Source organism: Limanda limanda, chromosome 18, assembly GCF_963576545.1.
Source record: "Limanda limanda chromosome 18, fLimLim1.1, whole genome shotgun sequence".
NCBI lineage: Eukaryota > Metazoa > Chordata > Actinopteri > Pleuronectiformes > Pleuronectidae > Limanda > Limanda limanda.
In genome coordinates, this window is record NC_083653.1 from 18,821,813 (window position 1) to 18,834,577 (window position 12,765).

Here is a 12,765-nt window from a genome sequence, read left to right on the forward strand (position 1 = left end):
AGTGCACAACATACATGAGTATACAGCCAAAGCTAATTTCCAACACCAGTCTTTGAGGGGTTCAACATTTATACGTGACAGTTTGAAGCATTTGTTCATAGAAAATGAATGCATACAGTAATAAAAAAGAGAGCCACCATTTACGACAACACACGACCAGACAAAACAAAGGTACACAGACAGTTTTTAAAATCTGTCGCCTGTGAGTCCCTGAACTTTATGGAAGTACAATAATACATTGATTAAGTGATACATTCGATATCAGTCATATCAGCTGTGTTGACATCTGATATCTAATATGTCAATGTCAATTTTATTTATATAGCACATATAAAACAACTTGGTTGACCAAAGTGCTTCACAAGTATAAGGTACAACAAGAAGACAGTAACACGCATTACATCAGAATACAAGTATTAAAACAATATAAGATAGAAAGAAGAATAATTAAACTTAAACAAATACAATATAGGATGTATAATAATAAAATAAAATAAGCTGGGATAAAACAGTTCTCAACACGGAGAGAATGCCAAGAAGAACAGATGGGTATTTTAGTAATAATTTGAAGGGTGCATGAGAGGGGGCAGATCTAATGTGGAGTGGTAAGCTGTTCCGCAAGTTTGGGGCAGCTACTGCAAAGGAACGATCACCTCTGGTCAGGAGAAGTAAGGCAGTGCAAGTCCATTTAGAGACTTAAAAGTTAACAATACATTTTAAATCTATCCTGTAAGGAACAGGGAGCAACTGGAGGGAGCGCAACACAGGTGTAATATGGTCTCTTTTTCTTTCTAGTCAGGAGGCGAGCAGTAGGATTTGGAAAAGCTGCGGCGTTTCATAGACAACTGGTCTAAGCCTACATACAGGGAATTGCAGTAGTCAAGACGAGATGTTATAAAGGCAGTGATCACCCTCTCTAGATCATTTTGTGGAAGATAGGCCCTTAACTTGGCTATGAGTCTTAGTTGAAAGAAGCTACACCTGACCACAGAGGAAACTTGCTTGTCGATTCCCATGTCAAATTGAATCCCACGACTCTTCACAGAGGAGTGAATATTAGCAGCCAAAGGGCCAAGGGTGCCCACATCCTGCAGTTCAGGGTGTCCAAACACAATAACCTCAGTCTTATTTTCGTTTAGTGTGAGGAAGTTTAGGTTAATCCATGATTTGATGTCATTTAGGCAGTCAAACAGGTGCTGCAAGGAACTCTTAGTTTTAAGGTTAAAGGGAAAGTATAATTGAACATCATCCGCAAAGCACTGAAAAGAGACATCATATTTTTCAAAAATTTATGCTAGGGGCAGCTTACATAGAAGAATAGGATGGGGCCTAAAACGGATCCTTGAGGGCTCACCACATGTAAGTGGGGCCATCCCAGAGTAGTAATCTCTCAGGTGGACAGAGAAGATTCTATCTGATAAGTATGACTGAAAGGACCTGAGTGCAACACCTTTAACCCCTACAGAGTTCTCCAAACACGACAACAGGATTGCATGATCGACGGTGTCAAAAGTGCAGTAACTGAAACATAAGGGCAATTTAGTGAACCATAAATGGCATAACCGTCTGTTTAATTGGCTGTAAAATCTGCCCGTATCAACATGTGTTGTAACCAAATGCCTGTGTTCAGGGTCGGTAGTTTACTGCTGCCACTGGCTGAGCAACTGACAACAGGTCAGCCGTACGAGCGACGACAAGGACACGTGTGAAACGCTTGTTACTCATTAAACACAATAATCGTGATCAAAGTTCCTCTGCAGCTGCTGTCTTCATGGACGTGTTGACATCGGGGAGACACGCTGCTTATCAGAAAACATCGACATGGCCCCTGGAGACAATTTGTGGACGATTGCTGTGCTGACCAGTATCTTGGCAGTTTTGACGGTAAAGAATTTTATAATTTTAATGCACCTACAAACAGCAATTGAACAGTTTTCTCTGTGGATGTTTAAAAGCAAGATGTATCTCTCTTTGACCGCTAGGTGCAAGCTGCTCCGACCTTTACAGGTTAGCTCTAATTTATTAATTGATCAATTTCACATAAAGAAGCTTTTTGTTTATCTTTAGCATTAACAAAAGAAACATGTCAATTCCAGGTGATGATGCAGATGCAGGTGAACTGAGGGATGACATACCTGACATCAACAGAGGTACATATTCAAAGCCTGTCTGTGTTAATGCACTTTGTTCAATTATATATTTATATATCCAGAAGTTCTGATCTCTGACAGTGGTTTTGTTCAATCTTTAGCGTTAAAACACCTATTTGAGGGAGACATCGCTGGTAATGTAAGTATACTCACTGTGTGGAGATTATGTTTAACAAGAACATAAACGTACACATCCTGAGAGTCTCCCGTTTGTCGTGCAGCCCAGCAGAAATGCAATCCTCGATGAAACAAGAAGATGGAAGTTTCCCATCCCTTACATCTTAACTGATTCTTTAGGTACACTATGCATTATTTCTATCAATATGTAATCTGATGCAGAGGTAAAACATGTGCTGACTGGTAAATTAATTTTTATATCTTTAGAACTGAATGCCAAAGGTGTGATCCTCCAGGCGTTTGAGGAATACCGCTTGAGATCTTGTGTGGACTTCAAGCCATACGCAGGAGAGAGCAGCTACATCTCCTTCACTAAGCTGTCAGGGTGAGTTGCAGTTTGCTGGTTTGTTGCACAACTTTATGGGCCATGCTGTAAAGTCATCAAACTTGAGGAATTAAGAACCAAAGATAAGACACTGCTGATGTGACAAAATAATACTTAAAGCTCATGATACGGTAAGACAGCTGATGAATTTCATTTCTATCACTCTAGATGCTGGTCTTACGTTGGCGATGATAAAAAAGGACAGAATGTGTCCATCGGGGCCAGATGTGACACTAAGGCCATTGTGCAGCATGAGCTCCTCCACGCTCTGGGATTTTACCACGAACAGTCCCGCTCGGACAGAGACAACTATGTTAAGATCTGGTGGGACCAGATTGAAGACGGTGGGTGAAAAAGTACTTCATCTTTCAGGGACAGTTTGAGACATACTCGGGGACACCCAGCAGAATCCCCACCCATCCGACAAAAAAAAAAGCAAACTCTAAATCTTAACTCACTCTTTTTTTTATTTGAATGCAATTGAAAAGGATTGTTGTTATAATACACAATCTCCCTCTGTTGATTTTGATTTTGTCTTAAATGTTAATTTATAGATTCTATACATTTGGCTGAAAACTTGGACATTTTAGGGTTTGTAAAAGACAGTCTGAACAACCATGATAGCATTTCCGCACCACAGACTTCTATTAAATTACGCTGTATTGATGTTCTGCTGATACACATGCTCAACCAAAACCAAACTTACTGGAAACATGAATACTTGAACAAAAAGTGTGATAAGAGCGTCCTGAAATAACAGGAGCCATCTTTGAGAAAATAGGATTCATCCACATTTGCTGACATTGAAGAAGTGCCCGGGTCAGACAGGTATGTTATCAGTTAATGGTTACATAGACAACATTCACTGCCATTAGATGTCGCACTAGCACAAACTTCTCAGCCCAAAACAAATGCTTCAACAGCCACACATCCTCCCTCGCTTTGTTTTCTATACAGTCTATGGGTGTTCCAGAGTCCGGTGAAATCAGTGCAATAGGCCTGTAACCATCTTGCATTATAAATGTGGGTAGGGCCAAGGGTTACACAAAGAGGGACTCACAGGCATGCACAAACACATGCACTAACTATGTGCGGCCATTGCTATGTCTGAAATCACCCACTCATTCACAACCCCCTACTTCACAATATAGAGACTTCTTTGAGTACTCTATAGTGAGCTCATTGGCAAAAGGAAAAATAAATACTTTTAGACACAACTGTACATTTTCTCTGAGCCTTTAATTATGTCACAGGATCATGACGTTCAACAACAACAATGTACGCCAGTGGAAAAGCACATTGAATTACCATGTTTAAATTGATAAATAAACTTGTGTGCCCTACCTCGTGCTGCGGTGCACTGCTCTGCTCTTACTACATATTTTACCACCACAATTTTCATATTTGTCTTGGGCTGGTCATAAAAAAAACTGTGGTATCGAAAAAATTAGAGAAATGTGCCAAAACAGACAGTTTTAAAACGGTTTGCCAAAGTCTATCTTTATCCTCATGATGTCTACGATATTTTTGATAAGAATAAGTAGAATCCCCAGAGAGAGAAGGCTGAGACAAGAGGCCCTCTCTCCTCTTGAGCACAATGCATGATAGTGTATATTGCTCGGTTACTGACCATTGGACCAATTATTCACAACAAAAACAAAATTATACATACAAAACTCTATAATGGACTTTTTAGGGATTATTGAGGGATTTCTGACACAGCACATGTTTATGTTAGTGCAGAGAACGTGAGAACAGACTCAGAGACTTCAAAACTTTAACTAAGGAGTGACTCTCTGCTCAGGATGCCATTACTCCATAGAATATAGTTGTTGGCTGCTTTATTTTTGTTAAAATCATGTATGTTTAACTTTGAGGTTGTCAGTGACAAGGTTACTCTCCCCAAACAGGAATGGAGCACAATTTCAATAAGTATGAGGATGACTTCATCACAGATCTGAACACGCCATATGATTACGAGTCCATCATGCACTACAGGCCGCTGTCTTTCAACAAGAACGAGAGCGTACCCACCATCACCACCACCATACCGTACTTTAACGAAGTCATTGGCCAGCGGCTGGACTTCAGCGCTGTTGACATCACCAGGCTCAACCGCATGTACGACTGTGGTAAGTGTCTCTTCACTGCTGGTTCTAGTGTGTTTTAACATATTTGCATCATTGCTTAAAAAGTCACAGGATTTTTACCCGGTGACCATGGAAACACTTTAGCTCTCTGGCTTCCTGGTTTGTATTTGTGTTGCTGGAACTAATTTACATTTACATTCTTATTTTGCACCAATCAATATTTTTGGATTAATGATCTATGAAACGCAAAATATAAATAGGAGAATAGCACCTCTAACTCTTGTGAATGTCTGTGTCACACTGCACCACCCGCCCCCAATGACTGCTCCAGAGCACTGGTCACCTGATTAGTTGTATTTGTAATGAATGTATGATGTGTCAAAATCACACTAATAAAAGTTAAAAAGACAATTCCAAACTATATTAACAATAGAGTGCATCTAGTAAATGTGCACTGCTGATCATTATAGCCAGTCACTCCACTTTTTTACCTTGAATAAGTTACTGGGATACTGTTGTTTTCATTTACAGCTAGATCTACATGCACAAATGTAAACAATGCTTTTACACACAGTGTGGAGGTTAATCTTAATCTGTCTTAATCACTTTACTGTCTTTGCTAAGGTACCTCCATCTTTTCATAGATGGCAGGTGCTTAACCAGCGTAGGTTGACTGTTGATAATCTTTCTGTTGCAGCCAACACACACACCCTTCTGGACCAGTGCTCGTTTGAGCTCATCAACATCTGTGGAATGATCCAGAATGAGGACGAGAACGCAGACTGGGTGCAGACGCTGAGCAGTCCAGCCGACACCGATCACACCCTGGCAGGGCGCTGCAGAGGTGCTAAGCATATGTAATGTATCCTAAACAAAGTCAGATCAGACATGAAGCTGAATGAGCATAATGTGATGAATGAATGAATGAACTGTGACAAACTGTGCCCGAATCTGTCACATATGATTGGCAAACATACATTTTCTTATACATACAGGCGCCTATATTCTGAAAAGCCCATATGTTAAAACTGAAAACATTTAGCTGAAGTTCCCCAGTGAGCCATGCAATGTGAGTGCCCAGCAGGGGATCCCTTTCCAGATGATAGACAGACGAAAAAATGAAAAAAGGGCAAAAAGAAAACAAATATCTCCCGGTTAAAAAGCGATGTCATACACGCAGAAGACACTGATGATGTCAAGTTAGTTTGTGGTGATAAGAGCTGAACCTGTTAAATCACGTGATCTCCACAGTGGAGGTCATACGTCACTTTCTGACTCTGTCTGCTGCACCCGGCTGCTTCACCTCTCGCCTGAATAATGCAGAGGATTTGTTGCTATAGTTAACGTCTGTGCAGAAAAACTCCCGCAGTGTTGTGCAGGTGTGAAAAGCTCTGTAGTAAAATCTCTGGCACAACTGAAGTTAAACAGATATAAAATAAAATAAAATAAATCAAACTAAACTAATTAAACTAAACAGTCATTTATACCTGTTAAAGAAAATTCAGCCCATTTTAAATTAGTTCAGATACTATAGTCCAGACCAACTATCATTTATAAACTGTATGAATGGAAAACTAGTAAACGAAAGATGTATTATAAAAATTTAAGATATGTCTTCAAGCATTTATATGCCATTTAAGGCTCATAAACAAAACATGTACTGATAACCACTTCTTTCTTTCAGATTCTGGCTACTTCATGAAGTTTGACACAGCTTCAGGTGTGATTGGCAACAGTGCCTTGCTCGAGTCCCGTATCCTCTACCCCAAAAGAGACGAACAGTGTCTGCAGTTCTTCTACAAGATGAGCGGACGGGCTGGGGATATACTGGTGATATGGATCAGGACTGATGATGGGACAGGGACTGTGCACAGTGTCAGGAAAATCCACACCATCACTGGTATTTTTTCATCCATTTGCACACTTCCAAACATGTTTAAGGTTTCTTGCTTTTCTGTGTTGTGGTTGAGTTTATTGCACAGGTTTGTTTTTGTGATTTTTGTCTCTCAGGTGATGGGAGTGATGCCTGGAAAGTAGCCCATGTGACCCTCAAGGTGACAGAGAAGTTCCGTTATTTCTTCCAAGGCATCAGAGGTTCATCCGATTCATCAGGCGCCATCTTAATTGATGACATCACTCTCACAGAGACCACTTGCCCCAATGCCGTCTGGCAGATTCAGAATTTCACGGGGCTCCTCACCACCACTTCTCCTGGCAGCGTCCTCAAAAGCACTTGTTTCTACAACTCAGAGGGCTACTCATTCGGCGTCAGTGTTTATCCAAATGGAAAAGAGCCTGCCTATCTAGACTATGTTGGCATGACCTTGCACCTCTGCAGCGGAGAAAATGATGGGGTGATGCAGTGGCCAGCGGCAAACAGGCAAGCGACCATCATTGCCATGGATCAGGATCCTGATGTCAAACTGAGGATGTCTTCAACAAGAAGCTTCACCACAGGTAGGCCGACATCACAGGCAGCTTCATCCAAAAGCAATGGAAGCGAATGGAATTCAGTTAGTTGAGTTCATAAACAGTTGAAAATGACAACATTTATGATCAGAAACTGTCAAATGTTTTGTTGGGACTATAGATAAGTCCCAATGACAATGAGGTCTGTGAAATGACCTGTTCGGCCCACATGTGATTTTACATAAACTAATAATAACAACACTACTAATAGTCATAATAATAATAATTATATAATAATAATAATTATAAAAGTACTGTAGTTGTACAAGTGTGTTTAGGAAACTAGACTTGCTTGTGTTTCTTGAAGACAATTCACCTATCATCCAAAAAGGCTGTTCAGTTCTAAGGTTTCAGAGCAAATTAAAATAAGCAGGTCGTATTATCAAGATTGTACTTGTACTTTATCACTGGTCTTCACCTGTGGACACAGACAGCAGGGAATTTCCCCTCTTAATATTTACTTCAGCTCCATCTCCATCTGTCAAATGACAAATCTTTAGTCAACCTAATGTAGATGATGTAGATTCAGCTGGAGAGAAAATACAAGGGACACTGAATATCGGACTCTAAGAGACATAACTACAAATCAAAGCAAATGTTGCTTGTATGCTCAATATCAAACGCTTAGTAAAATATGTTTAATAAGACAACTCCAACTTGAATATGATTGCAACCAATCTTCAAGTACAGGCATTGACAAGGGACCTACATGGGTAAGGTGACTACATGTCAATGTTTATTATATTATATTATATTATATGATACCTTGCTTTACTGCTCAGAAGAGCCATCCAAATCAGTTTAAGTTACTCTAAAATGCCTCGCGAACCCTACAGTAGCTTGTGATGTGTTTTTTCATATGAAAATATAATTCCTTAATTAAAGGGACTCTTACCTTTGTTGCATTTGAGAATTACAGCACATTCGAATCATCCCGCCTTCCTCCAATGCCCCACCCCCTCGTTCCCATCCGCGGTGTTTTTTCATTTGTTTTTCCCCCTGGGAGCGGCTGTTTCAGTACGCCGTGGACCACTTTGGTCTGCCATCGTCAGTTGCTATGGTCGATACGGTCGCTACTCGCTACTGTCTGCCGTGGAATCAAAACAAACCCTATAGTTGAGGACGCGCCTTGATGACGCGGGCCCGAATGCGCCAGAAGAAGCAGACGGGCTTCCTGTCTGTTTCCATGCAGCAAACAGACAGGTCTGTCGGCCAATAAGGTCCTTCGGTCCGAAGAATTTTATTGGTTGAAGTTTTCACTAAATATTACGAGAGTGAAATAATTGTTTGCTTTAACTCCTGGTGGGTCTGTCTTGCATTTTAGAGTGTCATTACCTTATTAATACCAATTTAACCTTATCCACAAAAAGTGTAAAAATGCAACAAAGGTAAGAGTCCCTTTAAATAAAATTATCTATATAAAACATTTTATTGAATGAATTTGTCACTATGAATAACCGCTTTAATGTGTGAACAATTCAAGTCTTGAATTCTCGCTCAACCTCACATCTAGTTTTATCAACAAATATGTAAATTGAAAAGAAGTGCAGTTTCCTTGTGAGATCTAATATGATGTTGACGTGAACGAAGAATGATTGATGAACTTTTTTTTCTCGTCTACTTTCTTCTGAGACTCCGATGCTCGCTGGAACAAGCCAACCAATGCTTCAGGGGCCGAGTGGGATGCCAGCTGCAGGTGCTACCGCGGCCCAGACTTTGGCTGGAGCACGTTCATGTCTCACAATCATCTGCACAGAAGGAGCTTCCTCAAGAACAATGACCTCATCATTACTGCTGATTTCAATGGTGAGCATGTCAAATATCAGCTCTTTTATATATATATATATATATAGAGAGAGAGAGAGAGAGAGAGAGAGAGAGAGAGAGAGAGAGAGAGAGATATGTATGTGATACACAGTCTGTCAAGGTAGATGGGAAATTTAATTTTTTACCACAGATTCTACTAGTAAATAATGGCACAATTCACATAACTCAGAAATCACTTTTTTAATTACCAATTGAAATCTTGCCATACAGTTTGTATATGTTTTTTTATTATTGAGCATCATTATTAACCTGTTGTTTTGATAGATTTGACTTACCTGATCAAGTCTGAGGTGCCTGTCAAACCTGCATCACCAGCAACTGAGAATACAGATCAGAAGCCAATCGGTGACAAGGAAGTGAGGGCGCAGGCTCCAAAGCACAGAGAGGCACGAGCAGCCAACCCCTGTCATCCCAACCCGTGCTTTAATGGAGGCGTGTGTGTGGAGAGTGAAGGAAAAGCCTCATGCAGGTGTGTGTTTCTTTGCTTCAGGGGTTGATATTTGTTAAGGTGTGACTACATTTGAGAAAAAAACATCGACAGTTGAGCTGGTCATCCCTTGCAGGTTTAAATGTACATAAATATTATAATAATAACTAGGCCCAGACTAATGATAATCATCACTGACATCAGGCTGGTGCTCCTGTGCCCATGTTTGCGAATAAACTTATATATAAACCTGGGAATCAATAAGCTAAGCTCACAATAAAGTGAGTGGTTGTTTGCCTCCTGACTTTCTGTGGCCAGTCCCCCTCATTAAAACTCCAGATAGTTTGGGTCTGTTGATGACGCGTCCAGCACACAACAAAAGGAAATGTGAAAAATACAAAACAAATACAAACATCTCAGGAGTAAAAAGTTGTGCCATACACGCTGAAGACACAGACGGAGATGTCATGAGAGCTTTTGGTGAAAAGGGCTGTCGCAGGTGTCGATGAGCTGTAAAGGAAATGTTACATTGCATCCTGCCTCTGTCTGCTGTGATACCACTCACCTGATCGCTTCGGAGATTTCTGTGTTGTTTGTCTGAGGAAACAATCTCCTGCTGTGTTGTTCCTGTGTTAGTGGAAAACTCTGGAGAAAACCCGGATCAAATTGTGCGGACATCTTCAGGAGTTCATGTCTGAAAATGCCTCATTGTGGCCCTGCGATATGCCGGCAACCTTTCAAGGGTGTACTTTGCCTCTCAGTCAATATCAGTTCAGATAATGGATGGATGGATTGAAAGATAGTTACTCTACGAACAATTAAAAGTAGCATTTTAAGGCATTTCTCAGCCCAAGCCTGGAAATGTTATATTCTTATGTATTCTTCATGATTATCTTTCTTGACGTTTAACAAAGAGAGAGATGCAAATGCAGAGCAGGAGCCGGGAGGTGGTTGGAGAAGAATCTTAAAACTACGACTGGAATCAAGTGAAACAGCTTTCTATGCCAGATCAAATTCCAAGCATTCAAAACAAGCTGGTATTCCAGTTGTTTGCACTGAGGTATCAATAACCTTATCCTTTCTAGGTAGATAGTCAACCTCTTTACCACGGCACCCAAGAAAATATCTGACAGGCTGAAACTGTCCAACATCAGCGGAAGTTTCCCTCTAGGAATTTACCCTATTAGAGTTTCACTGTTACTTATTTAAGCTGATGGCCGGTGACATGCCTGGCTTCTCACTGCCTTCATCCTAACGTCTACCCTACTTCCACTGGAATAGTATTATACTGAGAGGCCCTATGAGTAAAATATTTCCAGCCACGCCCGTTCACGGCAGCTCTCCTCTCATGATCAGTGCACTTGGAAGGTGCTTGGAAAGTAATTAGTGGCTTTGTAAGCCCTAATAATCTGATGTAATATTTGACTAGAGTAACATTTAAGAATCAGTAAGTTGTTCTAAAACATACAACATCCCAATTTACTGTCACACTGAAAGCATAAATCAAATGTCCACAACTTCTTAATTAAATCTTAATTTCTTATTTATTACATGCAATCAGCAACATTACATTTTTAATAAAAAAAGAGTAATAGGTCAAAATAATAAAAGAAGTAAAAGACTAAATGTATTAAAATGAGAAAAAAAAAGTGTAATAAGAGAGCAAAAAGTAAAGATTCATACAAGAAAAACATACAAATGAATAAAAAGAGTGAATTTGATTATATATTTATATACTGCCGCTTTCAGAGAACTAATATTAATTTAGTGAGAAGGAATGAATGCCAGCACCGCTTTATCCGAAACTTGTTTCCTACCAGAAACTTGAATTCTAAACTCATTACAAAGTCTAAAAATCTTCTTTAAAAGTCAAAGTCTTTTTATGGCAGATTGGTCGCAGTGTCTCTTCAGAATCCAATTGCAATCTTCAGCTGGTTGGCTATTTCTCTATTTTAAAAGTTTTTCTCCGGAGTGCATATTTTCCAATTTGAATATTTCTTCTGTGGAAACTTTCTCTAAGTTGAGAAGTGTCTGTTTTTCCCATTCTCTTGATTCTAGGCTGAGGAGGGGGTCTTTGTCTCGTTGTGTGTAAAGGAGCCGTAGAAGAACCGACCAACACCCTTCTCACGTCTTTTTATATTCTCTTGAACTATAAAGCTTACAAATTCATCATTACACAATGACACACTACCAATAGAAATGGCCAGTCTTGGGCCATGAACTTATATGGTATAATCTAGCAACTTCTAGCATTTTCTATCATATATATTAAGTGTCGTGTCACGTTGCAAACATCGTGTCACATTTCTGTGTAGCTGCACCAGCTTCGCACAGCATGTAATCTTCCATCGAGCTTCTCATCCTGCACTTCATGGTTGAACACAACCAATTACTTCTTCAACATGCATAATGCTTTCAAGACAGTCGAAGAATGTTCAACTTAAAACCTTTATTCTTAAGAAAAGAAACACATATGAAAAGGAAAAAAAGTAATTTAAACGTTATTGAAAAAAATCCAACATCAACCCAAAAACCATAAAAGATTCTGATTACATTTCCAACTTTTTCATCTCTAACATGATACGTTACTGTGTTAAACGCATGTAACTTTAAACATTATAGAGGTAATATAAGCAAACCAGAGAAGTAATTCTACATGTTACTTAATGCTCTTAGCTCATATTTCATCGGTGAGATCTCGATTATTCTTGACATGATCTAACCTTTAAAATAAATCAAGCGAGCAAGTTTTAAATTGTCAAACTGTCCCATAAAACTCAATAATAAAAATCAATCAACCTACTCTTGCTAGCCTGGTGACACAGCATAGTGCATCAGGACTATAGCAAATACAAGCTTGGGTTTAAATGATTTTAACTGATGTGTGTGACTGACTGCTGCTTTTCAGGTGTGCCACAACTCAGGCCACCTACAACACTGGAAAAAGATGTGAGGAAGTGAACACACACAGCGGCATTCTGGGAGCTCTGATTGGTGGTGCAGCCGGGACAGTAGTTCTGACAATAGCCATTGTCACCGTCATCAGGAGAGTTCAGTGAAACACTCTGTGGAGGACGAACTCGTCCACTGCATCATTCAGCAGTGAAATCACATTAACTGTAAACTCAATATTGGGGATATTTATCTTGGGCCTTTCTTTAATACGTCCCCATATTTTAAATAAAACTGTTTATTGAGACAGATCTAAAAGCTTTCCAAATGTAGAAACCGGAATCAGCACTTCTATGTCCTGAGTGTGGTTTATTTGTATGATAAAAGTAATCAAGTGTTTTCTGCTAC

At 39.7% G+C, this 12,765-nt stretch overlaps 1 protein-coding gene across 1 annotated transcript; it reads left to right on the plus strand.

Moving 5' to 3' along the window:
- Nucleotides 1-1,601: 1,601 nt before the first annotated feature.
- On the plus strand, nucleotides 1,602-12,524 carry mep1a.2 (meprin A, alpha (PABA peptide hydrolase), tandem duplicate 2). Its single transcript, XM_061091085.1, has 15 exons — nucleotides 1,602-1,631; nucleotides 1,750-1,884; nucleotides 1,983-2,007; nucleotides 2,097-2,150; nucleotides 2,252-2,289; nucleotides 2,372-2,447; nucleotides 2,535-2,652; nucleotides 2,821-2,996; nucleotides 4,563-4,784; nucleotides 5,440-5,586; nucleotides 6,427-6,642; nucleotides 6,753-7,199; nucleotides 8,844-9,017; nucleotides 9,303-9,507; nucleotides 12,374-12,524. The coding sequence occupies exons 1-15, from the start codon at nucleotides 1,602-1,604 to the stop codon at nucleotides 12,522-12,524; spliced, it is 2,214 nt and encodes a 737-aa protein (XP_060947068.1).
- Nucleotides 12,525-12,765: the final 241 nt, after the last annotated feature.